Source organism: Ursus americanus, chromosome 36, assembly GCF_024610735.1.
Source record: "Ursus americanus isolate L20-20 chromosome 36, mUrsAme1.1.p, whole genome shotgun sequence".
Lineage (NCBI taxonomy): Eukaryota > Metazoa > Chordata > Mammalia > Carnivora > Ursidae > Ursus > Ursus americanus.
The window spans coordinates 25,825,641-25,846,081 of NC_142162.1; the positions used below are offsets into that span (position 1 = coordinate 25,825,641).

Genomic DNA, 20,441 nt, shown 5'->3' on the forward strand with positions numbered 1-20,441 from the left:
AACAAAAATTCTTACAGGATGCTCTGGTTTCTGGACTGGAAAACTTTTGAAGGGAAAATATGGGAGCTGTCTGAGCCTGGGTCAGTATGTGCCTAGCCTTTTCCTCTTTGATGATGCTTGTAGATCTTTAAGAACTTTAAGAGCAGTGGTTTTCAATTTTTATCTTATTTTTTTGGCAAAAATTTGAGAATTATAAAAACTGTAATGCTGAACCTAAAATATACAGAGGAAGTAAAAATACGGAACTATTGTGAGTGAAGTAGGGGAGATGGCTTTATCACACCATCTCCCCAGGTTTTGCCTTCACCCCTCAAGGCCTCTCTGTGCAACCTGGGAGAATATACTGTGAAAATCACTGACCTAGAAAAAGGCTTTTACCAAAAAAGACAGTGAGCCAGAGAATGGAAAAGTGTGGCATCTCAGGTCACCTTTGATTCCTTTAGGGAGATCATTTCCAACTAACACTATTGACAAGTAAATCCCAGACACATCAGATTAAGAGGAAGCAAAACCAAAGAGAAACAGAGTCTGATCAGGTTTGCTGGGTTCAGATGCTGTTTACACAACAGGTCAATACATGGGTGTAGTAACAAGTGAATCAGAAACTCTGCCAAGCTTTGGGCTCCCCACCCCAATTCAGTTCCCCATCTCTCCCTACTCAGCACTGTGGAAGCATGTTAAGACACTATCTGTCATTTTGTTTTAGCAGCAGAGAATTACTCACGAAATTTGCCCATTATATCTACTGTGTACTTGCTGTTGTGGAGAATTCACAGGAAACAGTCCTCACCTCACAAGAGATACTCAGAAAAGATATCTAAGATATGAGACCGTGCATGCCAGTTGTCACAGGAGGGGATGCCAAAGGAATCAAAGGAGGAGAACTGTATTAACCCTGGTTGGGTTAGGGAAGTGGTAAGAGTTTAGCCATGAAAGATGGATAGAACTCAAGTGTTTGCAGGGAAGAATGGAGCTATACTATTCGTTAATATTATACCTGTGATTGTAACTGATGATGGGCCATCTTTGTGTGTTTCAGTGATGGTGATGCATACCGTCTTTATAACTTGGATGTATATGGATATAAAATACATGACAAAATGGGCATTTATGGTTCAGTGCCTTATCTCCTGGCCCACAAACCAGGCAGAACTCTAGGCATTTTTTGGCTCAATGCCTCCGAAACACTAGTGGAGATCAATACAGAGCCTGCAGTAAAGGTGAGCTTATGGATCGTGGCTGCATGTCTTACATAAGAAACAAAACCAGTGTAGTCATAATCCTGGGCTTTGTAGTGACAGTTCTCTGCCACCAAAGTCTTTGCAGTATAATCGATGAAAGTTAATAATATGTACCTGTTACTTACATATGGATGATACTTACATATTGTAGGTTAGAGGGAAATTTTTCAGAACTTCATTCCATTCTTTTTCTAGTACACACTGACCCAGATGGGCCCTGTTGCAGCTAAACAAAAGGTCAGATGTCGAACTGATGTGCACTGGATGTCAGAGAGTGGAATCATTGATGTTTTTCTGCTGACAGGACCTACGCCTTCTGATGTCTTCGGGCAGTACTCATACCTTACAGGTACTTGCAAGTGGAGGTGCCAGCCTCTTGTTCCATTATATTTCCTCTATTGTGTGTATCATCACTGTAAGTTAATATTTGTTGCACACCATGTAGAATTTATACACAATTTACCTAAGCTTTTCAAGAAGCAAGCACTTCTCCCACCTTCATCCCATTCAGCTTGGTAAAATGTTATACTGGGGCTAGAACTCTCCACTCTCTAATCCCTAATATTCTCCATCTGCTTCCCTTGGAGACTTTAAGCCCTGGGCTTTCTCTGCCTTTATCTCAGATAATCAGTGTCCCAACCTGAACTTTTCTATGTTCTCTTCTCCATTAAAATATACCACTGGCTTTAGCACTAAAGCATTTTATCTTTAAAAGATGTAAAAGATCATCTCTGTTGATGCAGAAAAAGCATTTGACAAAATCCAACACTATTTCATGATAAAAACTCTTAGAAGGCTAGGAATAGAAGGAAGCTTCCTCAATATGATAAAAGGCGTTTATGAAAAATCCACAGCTCACACCCTATCGAGGGGTGAAAAACTGCAAGCTTTCCCCTAAGATTAGGAACAAGACAAGGAGGATATCCACTTTCACCACTCCTATTGAACACTGTACTGGAAGTTCCAGTCAGAGAAGTTAGGCAAGAAAAAGAAATAAAAGGCCTCCAAATTGGAAAGGAAGAAGTAAAATTATCTATTCACAGATGATGTGATCCAACATTTTAGAAACTCCCAAAGAATCCACAAAAAACTACCAGAGCTAATAAAGAAATTCACCAAAGTTGCAGGGTATATAATCAACATACAAAATCAGTTGTGTTTCTGTGTATCAGCAATGAACAATCTAAAAAGAAATTGAGAAAATAATTCCATTTACAATAACATCCAAAAGAATAAACTACCTGGAAATAAAGTTAACCAAGGAGGTGAAAGACTTACACACTAAAAACTACAAAACATTCCTGAAAGAAATTAAAGAAGTCCTAAATAAATGGAAAGACATCCCATGTTCATGGATTAGAAGTCTTAATGTTGTCAAGATGACAGTATACCAAAAGCAATCTACAGATTCATTGCAATCCCTACCAAAATTCCAGAAGTCATTTTTTGAAGAAGTGGGAGAGCTGATCTTCAAATTCATGAGGAATTGCAAGGGGCCCTGAATAGCCAAACGATCCTGGGGGGAAAAAGCTGGAAGACTCATACTTCCTAATTTCAGAACTTATTATAAAGTAATCCAAACAGTGTGGTACTGGCATAAGGACAGACATGTAAACCAATAGAATAGAATTGAGTCCAAAAATAAACCTATACATTCGTGGCCAACTGATTCAACAAAGTTTCAAGACCACTTAATGGGGAAAGAATAGTCTCTTAAACACATGGTACTGGAACAACTGGATAGCCACCAGAGCAAAAAGTGAAGTTGGAACCCTACCTAACACCATATATGAAAAACTCAAAATTAATCAGCAACATAAATATAAGAGCTAAAGCTATAAAACTCTTAGAAGAAAACAGGGGTAAATCATCATGACCTTGGATCTGGCAACAGATACTTAGAATAGATAGTCAAACAGAAAGCAAAAATAGATTAAGTTCAGCTTCATTTAAATTAAAAGCTTTTGTGCAACAAAGAACATTATCAAGAAAGTGAAAAGGCAATAAACAGAATGGGAGAAAATATTTGCAAATCATACATTGATGAGGACCTAGTATCCAGAATATATAAAGACCCCATACAACTCTACAACAAAAAGATAATTCTAAAATGGGCAAAGACTTGAATAGACAATTCTTGAAAGATGTACAGTTGGATTAATAAGCACATGAAAAGTTGTTCAACATCATTAGTCGTTAGGGAAATGAAAAGCAAAACCACATGAAATATCCATTAGGATGGCTACTTTTTTTTTTTTTTAAGATTTTATTTATTTAGTCGACAGAGATAGAGACAGCCAGCGAGAGAGGGAACACAAGCAGGGGGGGTGGGAGAGGAAGAAGCAGACTCATAGCGGAGGAGCCTGATGTGGGACTCGATCCCGCAACGCCGGGATCACGCCCTGAGCCGAAGGCAGGCGCTTAACCGCTGTGCCACCCAGGCGCCCCAGGATGGCTACGTTTTTTAAAAATAGAAAATAATAAGGGTTGGTGACGATGTGGAGAAATTGGAACCTCACACATTGCTGGTGGGAACATAAGGTAGTTGAGCTGCTCTGGAAACAGTTTGGCATTTCGTCAAAAAGCTAAACATAGGATTTTATGCGTCAGCTTGCCTAGGTCGTGGTATCCGGATACCTGGTTAAACACTAGTCTAGATGTCACTGTGAAGTTATTTTTTAAGTTGACATTATACTGTCAGTACTATTAGTTAACAGTAATAGACTTTGAGTAAAGCAGATTACGTTCCATAATGTGGGTGGGTTTCATCCAATCAGTTGAAAACCTTAAGAGAAAAGGAGTGAGGTTCTCTGAAGAGAAAGGAATCAGTGTCCAGACTGCCTTTGTACTCAAGCTGCACCTTCCCTGGGTCTTTGGTCTGCCAGGCTGCCCTGTGGAATTGAGCTGCCAGCCCCAACAATCTCATGAACCAGTTCTTAAAACCAGTCATTCTCTCTCTGTATATGTATAAACATACACATACAAACACACATCCTATTAGTTCTGTTCCTTTGCAGAACCCTAATACACCCAGCAATTCCACTAAAATTGGTTGCCTGGAGACTTGGATGCCAATGATCGTTGCATCTCTATTCACAGTAGCCAAAAGGTGGAAACAAGCCAAGTACCCATCAAAGATGAGTGGATCAACAAAATGTGTTAAATATATAAAATGGAATAGTATTCAGTTATAACAAGAGATGACATTCAGTTACAGGCTGCAACATGAATGAACTTTAAAAGCATTATGCAAAATGAAATAAGCCAGACACAAAAGGACAAACACTGTATCATTCCACTTACACGAAGTACCTACAATAGGCAAATTCATAAGAGACGAAAAGTGGATTAGCTGTTACCAGAGGCTGGAGGGTGAGATGGGCAATGGAAAGTTATGGCTTAATGGTTATAGTTTCCGTCGGGGGTGATATTAAAGTTTTGGAAATAGCTAGTGCTGATGCTTATACTACATGTGAATGTAATTAATGCCACTGAATTTTACACTTTAAAATGGTTAAAATGGCAAATTTTATTTATTATATATTTTTGCCACAATTTTTGAAAAATGGTAATGCCATATATCCCCCCAAAATTGAATTGTAGCTTTAAGTGGGTGAATTGTATGATATATGAGTTACACCTCAATAAAGCTGTTACAAATGAAAGTAACGCAGTATCACTTCTGCTCCATTCTGTTAAAAGTCTCTGGGTCCAGCCCATGTTCAGGGCGAAGAGGAATTTGACTCCAGCTTTGATGGGAGAAACAACAATTTATGGACATGGGAAGACACTCATATAGGAAAAAGTACTGTAAAGGCCCACCTACAGGCCCTTTCAACTTTGTTATTATGGAGAAAAAGCCTGGTTTATAGGAAAATGCTTCAAAACCAGTGAATCTGCGACCATGTCCAAGGAAGACCAAGTTTTAAGCTTATAGATTATCTGTTGATTCCTGATGAGGATTTTACTCAATCATATCCCTCCTTATTCTCTCCTGATATCATTATATCATTTTTGCTTAAATCAATATTTAGTGTTTATACTTTTCAAATGCTCAAGAGTGTCAGATATTTTATTCATTCCATTTTTCTCCCCGGAGACTTCCCGCCCAGATTTCTCTGTCCTGCCCCCATTGGGGTGGTTTCTCTCCAGGCTCCCTGCACAGCTGTCATGCTAGGACTTTTGTTTGCTGTTGTCTGGTGTTAGAGCCCTCCTTTTTTGGTTCCATGTTTTTCTTTTTCATGGTTATTGTTTTTGTTTTTTGTTTGTAGTATCTTCTGGTAGTTTCCTAAGAAAGTATGCATTAGAGGTACACTTTTTGCATCATTGCAGGTACAAAAACATCTCTTTTTCTACCTTCACCCTTGATTGATCATTTGGCTAGCTAGATTGAAAATTATTTCTCTCAGAATTCAAAGGCATTTCTCTATTACCTTCCATCTTCTTGCTCCAAAATCACTCTGAATTGTTTCTTTGTATATGATCTGTCTTTTCTCCCTGAAATATGTTCTGAAGTTTCTAATATTCCGAAATTCCGAAATTTGACAATAAAATGCCTTGATACGGATCTTTTTAAATAATCATTGTGTTAGTTATAAGATGTAGACTCTTTCAACGTTAAGAAATGTGTCCTTCAGTTTTGGAAAACAATCTTTGATTATTCCTTTGATAATTTCTTCCCTTCCCTTTTCTCTTTCTACTGTCCACATTTTACAATCTCCCTTCTCTTTTTTTCTGAGCAATTTTCTCAATTTTATCTTCCAGACCTTCCATTTGTGCTATATTTCTAATTTTTTCATACTCTCATCCTCTGATTGTTCCTTGTTCCCAATATCTTATGCTACTCTTATTTCATTGGTGCAATATCTTTTTTCATCTCCCTGAAGATACTAATGATGTTTTGATGTTTACTTTGTTGCCTTGTATTGTCCCTGTTTTCTCAGAGACCCTTTTATTGTATTTCTATATGTGAGTCCTAGTTTTTGAGGCTTTGAATAAGGTTCTGCCTAGGAGCATGTTAGTATTGGGGATGGAAAGTAGGTGGGGGGAGTCTCCCATCTGCTAGTGTTCTGGGAGCAGCGGTGAGCTCTTATCATCCATATCCCCCTGACAAGCACTCTGGTGAGAGCTTCGCTCACTTTGCTCAATGGTTACCATCCCTCGCCTTCCTGCCACCTTCCAAAATTTTGTTGTAATTACTCCTCTCTCATTCTCTTTGTTCTTGTCACTTTATTCTTTTTTTCTTTCCTTTACTCTGATTTTATTGGGAATTTAGAAGGGGAAGGAGATAAATGCAAGTAGTTGACCAGAAGTCCTCCATGTTCAGTAAATGTCTTGATAATAATTTCTTCAGTTTTTCCTGCCGCTAGTCTCCTTCCCTCTAAGTCAGTCTCAACACTGCTCCCTCACTAATTTTTCTAAAACATATGTCTGCTAAGGTTACATCTTGCCAAACTTTTGATGACTTCCCATAAGAGAAGATTTAGAATTCCTAGCCTGAACTACAGGGCCCCTTACAAACTGACCCTCCCCAGTTTCATCTTCTACTGGTCTCTCTCACAGTGTAACCACCCTCAAAGCTTATCATGTACTTCTCTGCCTCTGTGTCTTTTCTATTCCCTGTGCCTAAGTGTTCTATCCATTCTCTCTAGTAGATTCCTCCTATTTGTTCTTCAAGGTCCAAACCAAGTGTTACTACCTCTGTGAAGCCTTCAAGACCCCACACTTTACTGTAGGCAGAAACTTACCAACCCCTCTGTACTCCCATAACCCTAAGCTGCTACCTTTAACAGAGCAGTTGTACCGCAGAGCGGAGCAGTTACTTCACATGCCCGCCTCATCAGCCAAACTGTCACTGTCTTGAGGGTAAGGACTATGTTTTCTTCTCCTTGATATGCTAGGTACCAAGCTCAGGGCTTAGACTCTGTAGACATTCAGAAAATGTTTATCAAATGTGTAATTGTCACTGTGGTGGTAGCCGGCTCAGTTGTCATCTTCCCCTTTCAGGCACCCAAGCCATGCCCCCTCTCTTCTCCTTGGGGTACCATCAGTGCCGCTGGAACTATGAGGATGAGCAGGACGTAAAAGCAGTGGATGCAGGATTTGATGAACATGACATTCCTTATGATGTCATGTGGCTGGACATAGAGCACACCGAGGGCAAAAGGTACTTCACTTGGGACAAGAAAAGATTCCCAAACCCCAGAAGGATGCAAGAGCTGCTCAGAAGCAAAAACCGTAAGGTAAAATAAGCCGAACTTCGGAACCTTTGCATTACAAAGCACTTGTTTCATCTTTAAAACTTGCCTTGGCACAATAGTGGAGGAGAGCCGTCTGGTAAAAAATGGCCATGAAAATAGTACCTCCAAATATAATTGTAACTGTGATAACAGGAAAGCAGTGGTGGAAAGATGGCCCCACCATCCATCCCTGCCTTAGCAGGATCACGGGGCCTAGCATTCAGTCCCGTTTGTTGTGGCCACCCTGTAGGGATATGATGGATACCCCAAAAGCAAACTGTGGATCTGGTGTCAACATCATTCTCAAGATTGAGGACATCACATTGACACCACAGGGTCTGAAAAGGTTAATTAGTCACATTCTAGGGGAAGCAGGGCTGGCTCCCAGGCTGGTCTGAAGATGGCTTGTGAGATCTGAGAATGGAGACAGCTCAGCTTTTATGGTGGTGAGAGGGCTGGACTGGGGTGAGGATTCCTGCGCATGCTCGGGGCTTGTGTGGTTTGAACTTCCCGCTGGCACCCAAGGCAGAAGCATTAGGGCTTTCTTTGTCAGATGTGGGCAGAAGGGGAAGGGGGGATGGAAGTGCTTGCAAGCGTTTCACAGTCAATCAAAAGCTTGAAAGGGCTTGAAAGCTCTTAACAGTCGATCAAAAATGGAGTCAGTTTCTTCACTTCCCATTCTCCTAATTTCCCGATTAATAAATAGCATTTGGCAAGTACTTAGTATGGACCAGAGAGTTTGATAGAACACATTATCCTATCCAGTCATCACAAAATTAAAAGGTAGATCTTGTTAGCCCATTTTACAGATGAAGAAACTGAGGCTAAGAATAGTTTTGTGTTTTGCACAAAGGCATATAATAAATAAGTAGATCAAGAACCTGAACTCTGATCTGCCTGACTCCAGAACCCACGTTCTTATAAGCAACTATTTATTAAAGCCATCAAAATGTCCAAAATGCTGTGCTAAAGATGAAGGGAATGCAAAGATGAGCTCCTTGGGGTCTTACAGTGAGTGGGGGAAAGGCAGATATACAACAACCACAATATCGGGTAATAATATAGCAGCCAAATAAAGGTCAGGGTCAGGAGTGGACTAAGAGAAAGAAGATTGCATCCAGCTGGACTCATGCTGGGCTTTCTGCATTTTAGATGAGCCCTGAAGGATGAGTCTCTAACTAGCTGAGAAGTGGGGAGGGGGAGGAGACAGTGCAGCCAGAAGCTGAAGCACCCAGTGGTGTTTGGAAAACAGCACACAGGTTGGTTTGGCAAGAAAACAAGGCACGTGCAAGGTTTGAGTAGTGCGGAATCTGACCTTATTGTAGGCTGCTTTGTATACATTTGGAGACATTAGAAGTTTTTGCATAAGGGGTTAATATGCAGAATATATGAAGAATACTTACACCTCAACGACCAAAAACAAACCCAATTAAAAATTGGAAAAAGGACTTGATAGATATTTCTTCAAAGAAGATATACAAATAGTCAACAAGCACATGAAAAGATGCTCAACGTCACTAATCTTTAGGGAAACGCAAATCAAAACCACAGAGAGATATCATTTCGTACCGTTAGGATGGCTACTATGAAAAACCAGAAAATAGCAAGTGAGGAGATAGAGAAATTGGAACACTAACCACGGGAATGTAAAATGGTGTAGCCACTACGGAAAACAGTATGGCAGTTCCTTAAAAAATTAAAAATAGAATTATCATATGATCCAGGAATCCCACTTATGGGAATACGCTCAAGGAAACTGAAAGCAGATACTTGAGCAGATATGCTCGCGCAGATAAGCCCATGTTCTGACCCGCACTACTCACGGTAACTCAAAGGTAGAGGCAATCCAAGCGTCCACCAGCAGACGACTGGATAAACAAAATGTGGTACATACAAATATACAGTGGAGTATTATTCAGCCTTAGAAAGGAAGGAAATTCCGATACATGGTACGACATGGTTGAGCCTTGAGGACATTATGCTAAGTAAAATAAGGAAGTCACAAAAAGGTGAATACTGTATGATTGCACTAATCTGTACAACCTAGAGCAGTCAACGTCATAGAGACAGAAGGAACAGTGGTGGTTGCCCAGGACTGCGCAGAGGAGGGAACGAAGAGTTGTTCTGAATGACTATAGAGTTTTAGTTTTACAAGATGGAAGGCGTTCTGGCCGTTGTACAACACCGTGAATGTACTTAACACTACTGAACTGTATACTTAAAACTGGTTTAGACAGTAAATTTTATGTTCTGTATATTTTGCCACGATGAAAAATTTTTCAGAGTTTTTGGACAATGGAGAATTAAACTTTAGTATGTAGAACAAATCTGAACAGGCTTGAGGAAGGATGACGAGAAGGTTGTTCTAGCCAATTGAAGGGTTCTGAGGCCCTAGACTAGGAAGTGATGGCATAAGGAAGGTAGAGAGGTCGTTTTGTTTTGCTTTCATGTTTGCCCTTGTCAGTGTGAGCCTGTGGATGTCCCGGAGCAGGGATGACTTAACCCTTCACGGACAGCACCTCAGACAGAAGCTTCGTAACTGCTCTTTTGAGAACATGTGTTGGCTGGGCAGCAATAATTGTAAAAGAGCACTGGCCTGGTTTTGATACCATTTCAGTTTCCATAAGCATGAAAAGGGATAGGGTTTTACTGATGTCTTAAATATGTCATTCCTAGTAGTTATTTCTGAGTAAAATTTGAACCCCCACACTATGATAAAAGCATAAAAACGAACATATAACTCCTGTGTAACTGATGAGCTCTTCAAACCTCTATGTCCGGACAGCTTGTGGTCATCAGTGACCCCCACATCAAGATTGATCCTGACTATTCAGTGTACGTTAAGGCCAAAGAACAGGGCTTCTTTGTGAGGAATCATGAAGGAGGAGACTTTGAAGGGGTATGCTGGCCTGGTAAGATAGCACTTTATACACTTTTTCATTCCACTTGTTTAGTCCCCGTTAATGAAGGTTGCATGGCCATCACCCTCATTTCTTATAGATGTCCCTTGCTAGAGTGTAAGCACTTTTAAGAAAGACAGGGCATTACCTTCTTCTGTATCTTCCATAACATCTGGTACAGTGTGCTCTGTATACATTTATCAGTCAATGAATGAGTAAAAAATAAGCAAGCACTGTATCTCTCTAAGCAAATAAAAATCAAAAGCCAAGGAATAAGGAGAGGAGAAAAAGAAAGAAGAAGCGTTCCCACAGTCTCTCCCTGTTTTGACTTCCCAGACTTTCATGAATGACCTCGGCTGCCTCCAGCAACTCTGGATTCTTCATTTCAGAAATTATTAGTTCAAAGCTTTGGTAGAAACCAGAGGACCCAGGGGAATCCCCACTGTGTCATAGGCTGGCACTCGATCACAAATCCATGTGCTGCAGAGACACCCCAGGCATTCCTTTTCCCCTTATACCACTCATGAACACTTCTTTGTTCTCTTTAAGGACAGAAGGGTCACTCCAGGATATTTGCCACGCTTACCTGGGCTATCTCGGGCTGTCAGTGAGGGATGGGCTCCATCTGCATGCTTGTTCGTGGGCCTTCCCCTGGGCCTCTCGGGTTGGAAGGTCTAGTGATTATCGCTGGAGTCCAGCGTTGCCTCCCTTAGCTCCTTGCCAGGCCATGCCTCCGCATCAGCTGTCTTACGTGTGAGGTGCCCAGTGGTCAGCCAGCTTTCACACCTTTACCGCACATCCTACCGCGAGCACCACTGTTTCTCACAGTCTGCTCTTCTGCCCCTACAGGTCTCTCCTCTTACCTGGATTTCACCAATCCCAAGGTCAGAGAGTGGTATTCAGGGCTTTTCACATTCTCTGCTTATCAGGTTTGTTTTTATTCTTTTGCTCTTTCCTGGTTACTCAGAAGGATGAAAGAAGGAAAAACATGATTGAATAGAACTACTCTGCTTCATTGAGTAGCCCTTGATAAATAATACTTGGATGGAAACGCAAGGATGGCAACCACATTACAGACTTTAATGGTGCCAGGAGAGGTGCCACATATATTACCAAATGCACAAAAGCTGTGATTTCTACCTCCATTAAAATAAACTCTGTGACGTATCAAAGTACTTAATAATAGAGATTTGTACTTTCAAATTACTACATAAACTTTACATAAAATAATATTCTATAGCTTATTTAAAGATGATGATAGGGATATATATATGAGAATATCTTGCAAAGTATACTGTGACATTAAAAGTAAGGTGTAGGGGGCGCCTGGGTGGCTCAGTCAGTTAAATGTCTGCCTTCAGCTAGGGTCCTAATCTCAGAGTCCTGGGATCGAGCCCCACATCAGGCTTCAGGCTCAGTGGAGAGCCTGCTTCTCCCTCTCCCTCCTCCTCTGCCCTTCCACCTGCTTGTGCGCTCTTTCTCTCTCTCAAATAAAAAAATAATTCTTTAAAAAAATAAAAGGTAATAAAACTTGAAATTAAAAAAAAAGTAAGGTGTAATAATAAATCAATTCTTAAAATATTATGAGACCCCAGAGAGAACCAGAGAGCCCACTTGTAGAGAACTGTTTTCAACCAATTATGAGGATGGTAGTGATGCCTCGTATAAATTATTTGCTGTGTGCCAAGCACTGTGCTAAGCAGTTATGTGCATTTTATCATTTCATCTTCACAGGAACCTCTGGAGTTGGAGCTATAATTAATTCTTACCCCACAGATGAGGCGTTTCCTCATGGACAAGTTTAAAACCCTGCTCAGTTCACCCATGTTATTAAATGGTGGACCTAAGATTTGAACTCAGTCTGTCTCTCACTAAACCCTAGCTTCTGAGCCTCATGTATCAGGACACAGAAAACAACTTAGAGCAGGGCTAAATAACACTCGGGTGAAATCTCGCCGTGTTCATTCATTTCCCTACTGTCTACGGATGCTTTCGCACTCTATCAGAGTTGAGTTATTGAAAAAAAGTCCTTATGGTCGGCAGAGTTGAAAATATTATCTGGCCCTTTCCAGAAAAAGTTTGCCAACCCCTGCCTTAAAGAGTGCTACAGAAAGACAGTCAAGGTAGTTAAATATTTGGAAACCAGATAGCCTTGTTCATTCAAGTATACACGTTCAGAAATAGTTGAAGGTAAAGTGCAAAAGAATACACGTAAGTCTCCCCCAGGCATTTGAACGACTGGTGTGGGTAAAGCAGCAGACGTATTCTGTGGCATCCCAGGAGGCAAGCCAGGCCCACTGAGAGGATGTTACAAGAGGCAGGACTTTTAGAAAGTAATGGAATGAGCTTCCTGAGGGACTCCCTGTCATTGTAGCTACTGAGTCAAATGCTGAGAGACCGGGGATTCTATAAAAGGGGTTTCAACACCATGTTAACTAGATGACTCAGCAGCCCCTTCCCCCTCGAAACTGAACAGTTCTGTAGAGAACACAAACTCGAGACCATGGCAACAAACAGGTATATTGGCTGTCAAGTCTTTCAAAGTAGGGAGACCTGGGTGGCTCAGTCAGTTAAGCATCTGCCTTCGGCTCAGGTCATGATATCAGAGTCCTGGGATTGAGTCCTGCATCGGGCTCCTTTCTCAGAGGGAAGCCTGCTTCTCCCTCTGCCTGCTGCTCCCCCTGCTTGTTCTTGTTCTCTCTCTCTCGCTCTCTGACAAATAAAAATCTTTAATAAAAAAAGTCTTTCAAAGTATTAGAGGGAAGGCAGAATCTTATCATGGAAAGCTTTAATTGCCTTTAGTTAAGAGTTGCAGCAGAGGATGGGTGTTATAGACTCTAACCGTGATCATTCACCACCTTTCCTGTATGGGGCTTCTCCAGAGTAGGTCTTGGGGAGGACTTGACGGGCAGTGTGTATTTCACAGACAGTACCACACAGCATTCTTTCGTTCATCGACAAATACTTATCGGGTACCTTCTGTGGTTCAGCCACTGTTCTAGGTGTTTGGAATTTATCAATGAACAAAATGGACAAAATTCCCTGCCCTGTCTGTGGACCTTTTATTGTAGCACTGGAACAGAAGGCAGACCTTAGATAATAAACATAGTAGTGATAAATTAAATGGAGTATGAAAGAGGAATAGGGTGGCTATCATAGCAACACCATCACCATAGGAGTATTATCATGACCAAAGAAGAAATTTACTTCCTAGGGATCTACTGACATCCTCTACATATGGAACGACATGAATGAGCCCTCCGTCTTTAGAGGGCCAGAGCTAACCATGCGGAAGAATGCCATTCATCACGGCAACTGGGAGCACAGGGAACTTCACAACATCTACGGTTTCTATCAGGTAAGACATCCATAACAAAGCCACTTGGACCCATGTGCCCTGCCTTCTGGGTTGAAATCATTTGTAATAGTCATACTGTATTGTTCATTTCTCTTTGTGTGACCTTTCTGACGACTGCAATGGATCTTATCAGGTTGTAGCCAATATAGGACTTATTATTTCTTTCTTTGCACCTTTTCTTTCTCTAACGAACTTGATGAATTACAGATATTATGAGATTAATGGGACCATAGAAACATCTTCCTTGACAGGCGTCATTAATAAATGGCATCAGATACCTCAAAACTTTTTTTGAAGTAAAGTAGGCAATACGTAAACAAAGGCAATTAAAACAAATGTTTTGAAATTTCACAAATCGGGGGGTCTGGGTGGCTCAGTCAATTAAGTGTCTGCCTTTGGCTCAGGTCACGATCCCAGGGTCCTGGGATTAAGCCCTGTGTCAGGCGCCCTGCTCCCCAGGAAGTGTGCTGCTCTCTTTCCCTCTGCCCTCCCCCTCTCGTGTGCAAGCTCTAATAAATAAAATATTTAAAAAATATGAAATTTCACAAATGTCTAAATACAGCAAGTCTTATATTCATGCCAGGGGAATAAAACTTAGAACATAGAGGATTTCAGTAAGTTTTTAAATATAGAAAGCCTTCATTAACTACTTAGCCTTCTCCTTAGAAGGTGGTAGAATTGTCTTCCATTTGCCAATCACATCCAAAACATTAATCAGTCATTTGCCCTAATGGATATCTATCGTTCTTTGTTATTTTCATCCCATAACTGTGTTCCTGTGGCCCTCCCACCAACTGGTATATTTTCCAGTGGGAGTTACTGGCTCCATATAGCACAGTCCAGATAGTATGTGTTTACTTCTTTAAAAGCCTCTTGCTGTAACTGCAAACCACTGTAGAGAATTTTCCTATGTAGGCCAGGGCCAGTCACTTAACCTCTCTGAATCTCAGTTTCTTTCGTCACTGAAAGCAGCCAATCTCAGAGGTTGGTCTATAGATTTTTAAGAGAAAACCTTATAAAATACCTAGCAATAGTAAGCATTGAATATGCTAGCTTATTATCTATTATTTTCATTTCTCTTTTAATCAAAGAACATTTTCCACTCTTAGTAGGGGAATTTAGAGTATGTTTATTACATCATGAAAATTACTTGGTGGATTTATTTTCATATTTTCCATTTTATATTCCCACCTGTTTACTTTTTGCATGTCCAGGAGCTTATTAGGGATAGCTGCACAATGCCCTAATCTAATCATCCCTTTGAAATTTTTCTCCTTTGCCTTTGTAGCAAATGGCTACTGCAGAAGGACTGATACAACGATCTAAGGGGAAGGAGAGACCCTTTGTTCTTACACGTTCTTTCTTTGCTGGATCACAGAAGTATGGTAAGGAATGGCTCATATGATCAGACTTAAGAACATAAGTTAGCAAGCTGTCTTTTTCTTCTACCATTTATGGTATACATTGCTACTGTGTTGATGCCTTCCTCTTCAGTGGTGATTGGGCAGGCCCTCGATTGTAGCAAGTGAGGTGCCCTGAAGTATGCCTTATGTCCTGTGAGACATAGTACATCGATTTTAACAAAGTTTAGTTACTTGTTTCCCATTGAAGAAATGGCCACTTAGTTGCTGGGAGAATGACTTCAGAGTATCTCGGTTTGCTGGGATGGTCATCCCTGATTCTGTCTGTTTGATTTATCTAAACCAGGGAAAATATACCTCTTAGATATTCCTTCAACCGCCTGTTTCACTCAGCAATATGGCTTAAAATAGACCTGACTGTTGCTTGTGGTCAGGGTCACCTGTGACTGGATTCAGTTTACGCTAATGCAGATCTAATTCAACTCAACCACCTTCCAGCGGAAAGGCTATTTTGAGTCCCCTGGCCTTGCGTAAATAACTGGGAGCTTAGGTCCTAGTTTGAAGAATCCAGTCTTTACTGTATCATAGACCTTATTAGGCGTCTTCCTCCAGCCGTGAAAACCAGCCCCTGTGGCACGCTGGAAGAGGCCAAAGTATTGTTATCTCTGGCAAAGATTCATGTGCAGAGATGCTCAACACAGCATTAGTTCTTGAAACGAAACGAAAAGAAATCCAAATAAAGGAATATTTATAAAAATATGACATATCCATATGACAGACTATTACAAGACTGTTTAAAATGGTAGCCTTAATTGCATGAGCAAATGTTTGTGACCTCATGATAAATGGGGGGAAAAAGCAGAATGCTTAAATGTTTTTGTAGTATATTATCACGATTTTGTTTTTAAAAATATAGATAGCTCAGTAGGGGAAGAAAGGGATAAAGAAAGGGGGGTAATCAGAAGGGGGAATGAAGCATGAGAGACTATGGACTCTGAGAAACAAACTGAGCGCTTCATAGGGGAGGGGGTGGGGGAATGGGATAGGCTGGTGATGGGTAGTAAGGAGGGCACGTACTGCATGGTGAACTGGGTGTCATATGCAACTAATGAATCATCGAACTTTACATCAGAAACCAGGGATGTACTGTACGGTGACTAACATAATATGATAAGAAAAACATTAAAAAAAAAACCAACACTGATAAATGAAAAAAAATATATAGATAGCAATCTAAATCAGTAAGTTTAGTTACCTTGGTGATTATGAGTGATTTTTAAATTTTCTTATTTTTTTTAAAAGATTTTATTTATTTATCTGACAGAGAGAGAGAGACAGCCAGTGAGAGAGGGAACAGAGCAGGGGGAGTGGGAGAGGAAGAAGCAGGCTCCCAGCAGAGGAGCCCGATGTGGGGCTCGATCCCAGCACCCTGGGATCAGGCCCTGAGCCAAAGGCAGACGCTTAATGACTGAGCCACCCAGGCACCCCTTCTTCTTTTTACCTATGTCTATTTTCCATATTCTCTACAAGTGTCATTTTTAACACTAAAAAAAGTCAAGTGTTTTTAATGAAAACACTTTTAAGTAGCAGTTAAAAAAAGATGATAAAAGATGCGCAAACTAAGTAATCTCTGATCCCTTAAATACCGGCCTACTGCTCAGCCTTCGGTGCTCTGTGTGAAACTATCAGCCTCCCCCAAAGCGTAGCAAGGGACCCAGTGCAGAGAACCCTACTGTGTCAAGTCTCATGCTCAGACCGATAGCCAGAGCGCGCTTCTGATTCAACAGCCATGTGAGACATGAAAAGATCTGCATGCTTTTACGTGACCTTTCTTTCTTGATGAGAATGCCGCCATGTCGATTTCAAAACCATTTTATCTCATTTGAAGTCAAGGCAAAATTAATAGAGTACCTTTAAAAAAAACAAAACCAAAAACCAGTCCCTTGGAAAGATTTTTCTTTGCTGGCCATACAACAGCCAAAAGTTTCTATGGAAGATTTAAACAAAAATAGCTATTTTGGTATAAGATAGGCAGAAATGCTCCAGGACTAATCTAGATTTAGTAAAATACGATTAGTTTATTTTGTGGATCTCCTTAGTGGTATATAATCTATCTTCACCAATTCTTATCTGCTATCCAGTGATCAAGAGCAGTGGCTTTAGAGCGAGACTGCCTGAGCTCAGTCCTGCCTCTACCACATGCTAACTCTGTTACTCGGGGTATTTTATAATAACCACTGTTTGCCGTATTTCTGCCATCTGTAAAATGAAGTTAAACAGTGTTTACCTTCCAGGGCTGTGATGATTAAGTGCTTTTACTACAAGCAAAGTAGAATCACCTGGCTCAGTAAGGGCTTGATAACTGTGAACTATTGTTCTTGCTGCTATTATTCTGTCTCCTTTATGTACTGTCCACTCCTCTTAAGTTATAGAGGGTTTGTTTGGTTTTTTTTTGAGAGGGGTGGAGGGGTAGGCATATAAATCAGTGGAACAGAACTAGGAATCCAGAAAGAGTCCAACATACATATGATCAATTAATTAGGAACAGAGTTGCCAAGGCAATTCAGTGGAGAAAGGAGTTTTTCAATAAATGGTGTCAGAACACGGAGTATGGAGTGGGGGGAGGGAGGAGGAAAGAACCTCGACCCTTACCTCTCACATAAAAAGTAATTCAAAATGGAATATAGACCTAAACTATAAAAGCTAAAACAAAAAACTTCTGAATGGAGACATAAAAAAAAAAAAAATCTTTGTGGCTTTGAGATAGACAAGAGTTCTTGGATAGAACACAAAAATCATGAACCATAAAAGGAAAAAAAGTGCTGACTTGGCCTTCATCAAAATTAAAAACCTCCACCCTTTCAAAGATATTAAGAAAATCAAAGTCAAGGGGCGCCTGGGTGGCGCAGCAGTTAAGCGTCTGCCTTCGGCTCAGGGCGTGATCCCGGCGTTCTGGGATCGAGCCCCACATCAGGCTCCTCTGCTATGAGCCTGCTTCTTCCTCTCCCACTCCCCCTGCTTGTGTTCCCTCTCTCGCTGGCTGTCTCTATCTCTGTCGAATAAATAAATAAAATCTTTAAAAAAAAAAAAAAAAAGAAAATCAAAGTCAAGCCACAGATTGAGAGAAAATATCTGCAGTATACATACGTATGTCAAAGGACTTGTATCCAAAATACATAAAGAACTTTTACAGTTAAATAATAAAGACCTCTACTTTTAAAAATAAGCAAAAGATTTGAATAGACACTTTACAAAAGAAGACATATGATCAAGAAATACACGCAAGGAGGCTCAACATCATTAGTGTGTAGAAATACAAATTAAAACCACAGAGACACACTACTACACGTCCGTTACAGTAGCTAGAATTGAAAAGCCTGCCACCAGCAAGTGTTGCCAAGAATGTAGAGAGACTGAAATTGTCATGTACTGATACTGGAAGAGTAATACAGCCACTATGCCAAACAGTTTGGAGGGTTTTTTTCTTTTTTTTAAGATTTTATTCATTTGAGAGAGAGAGCGCGCACACAAGATGGGTGGCGGTGGGGGGGACGGGGTGTGGCAGAGGGGGAGAATCTTAAGCAGACCCCACACTGAGCTCGGAGCCTGATGCGGGGCTTGATCTCATGCCCCTGAGATCACCATCTGAGCCGAAACCAAGTCAGTCACTTAACTGGCTGCACCACCCAGGTGCCCCCAGTTCGGAGTTTTTTAAGGTGTTCAGCATACACTGAACACAGACCCAGCAATTCCACCACCAGGTAGTTACCCAAGAGAAATGAAAAACATTTGTCATGCAAAGATTTGTGCACAAATGTTTATAGCAGCTTCCTTCATAATAGCCAAAACTTGGAAAGAATTCGGATGTCCCTCCATAGGTGAGTAAACAACTTGTGATCCATACTATGGAATACTATTCATCAGATAAAAAGGAAAAAACTACAATACTACGCTGCGTGAAAAAAATCAAGAACACAAAATAGTATGTAATATGTTACCTAGTTTATATGAAATTCTAGAAAAGACTTCAAGAAATCAGATCAAAAGTTGGGTAAAACAGTGTCACCACTGCTTGTGGTGACACAGGTTTTAAAACTCAAACTCTTCACTTAAAATAAGTACATTTATTATATGCAAATTATATTTCAGTAAAGTTGATTTTTTTTAATGTTTCTCCTAAAATCAGGCTTGAGTTATACTTCAAAAATAAATGCCATTTCAGAATATTTTCACAAAAGGTTTTGTGGATTTTAAGAATTTTTCACATTAGAAGATTAATGTATTTTCATTGTAGAAACCAGAATTTGTATATTTTAAGGTCAGAAAGAATTGCTTTCCTTTATATTAACTTGTCTATTTCAAATAAACAATCTATGAAATTCAGTGCTTGGGCTGATTTGTGATTTTTTTTTTTTAAATACCTTGTTACCGGTGATCCAAGGTGCTGTGTGGACCGGGGACAACACAGCAGAATGGAGCTACCTGAAAATTTCTATCCCTATGTTACTCACCCTCAGCATTACTGGGATCTCTTTTTGTGGAGGTAAGATGATATCTGCAGGCATGAAGTGACAGAAAATAAAAAGCGAGGGTGTTTTTCCATCAAGCCTGGTCATAAATGCCTTCTCATTAGTGGTTTCAGGCAGGGATAACTGTGGGAACAAGAAAATGAGAAAAGTGAAAGGATGCTTCCAAGCGGTTTATGTCTTGTCTGCAATGAGGACATGAAATAAAGTCATCAGAGAGCCTGAGTGCTTCTCTCCCTCTTCCTGATTCCTCCCTAGACGCTCTTGAGTACTGAGTTTCTCTTCCTGAAACGTACCTTTTCTTCTTCAAAGTGAGAAAAATGGGGAATACAAAGATTTTAGCAAATCAGAAATCAGCCTTACAGAAATGCTTTTTACTCAGCAGGTTTAGAATTCCATGACATATTTTAACTTAAAAAAAAAAAGGATATGCTCTTGGGAAAGATAAATTTAGTTAACATATGATTCCCTGATGAGCTGCCTTCCGTAAATCCTAGTAATTCTCTGCAGTTGAGACATCTCAGTATGGAGGTGCTCCGCACGACTAGCTCCAGCTGTTCCTTGTTTTCTGTAGGAATAGAAGCAAGTTGACAGATGTGTTCCCTACGGCGTTGGTGCACATGCAAGGAATATGTATCCTGCTTAAGGACTAAGCATGAAATCAGACCTAAACCCCTAATTCTAATTGCTTTTCTTTAGCTTTACAATTTTTATCTTGCTTTAGCTGCTGCGTTTTTTATTTATTTGACAGAGAGAGAGCGCGCACACGAGAGAAGGAACACAAGCAGGGGGAGTGGGAGAGGGAGAAGGAGTCTT

General features: G+C 40.5%; 1 protein-coding gene across 4 annotated transcripts in view; it reads left to right on the top strand.

Moving 5' to 3' along the window:
* GANC (glucosidase alpha, neutral C) overlaps nucleotides 1-20,441 on the top strand; it is a 74,417-nt gene that overhangs the window by 32,528 nt on the left and 21,448 nt on the right. For all 4 annotated transcript variants that reach the window (XR_015723146.1, XR_006775175.2, XM_045771380.2 and 1 more), the window contains 8 exons: nucleotides 1,040-1,220; nucleotides 1,437-1,590; nucleotides 7,248-7,483; nucleotides 10,266-10,392; nucleotides 11,230-11,309; nucleotides 13,595-13,738; nucleotides 15,027-15,123; nucleotides 19,541-19,642. Coding sequence is in view for 2 of the 4 variants with exons in the window: in XM_045771380.2 (XP_045627336.2) it covers nucleotides 1,040-1,220; nucleotides 1,437-1,590; nucleotides 7,248-7,483; nucleotides 10,266-10,392; nucleotides 11,230-11,309; nucleotides 13,595-13,738; nucleotides 15,027-15,123; nucleotides 19,541-19,642 (1,121 nt within the window). In the remaining 2 variants the exon portion in view is untranslated. The remainder of the gene's footprint in view (nucleotides 1-1,039; nucleotides 1,221-1,436; nucleotides 1,591-7,247; nucleotides 7,484-10,265; nucleotides 10,393-11,229; nucleotides 11,310-13,594; nucleotides 13,739-15,026; nucleotides 15,124-19,540; nucleotides 19,643-20,441) is intronic.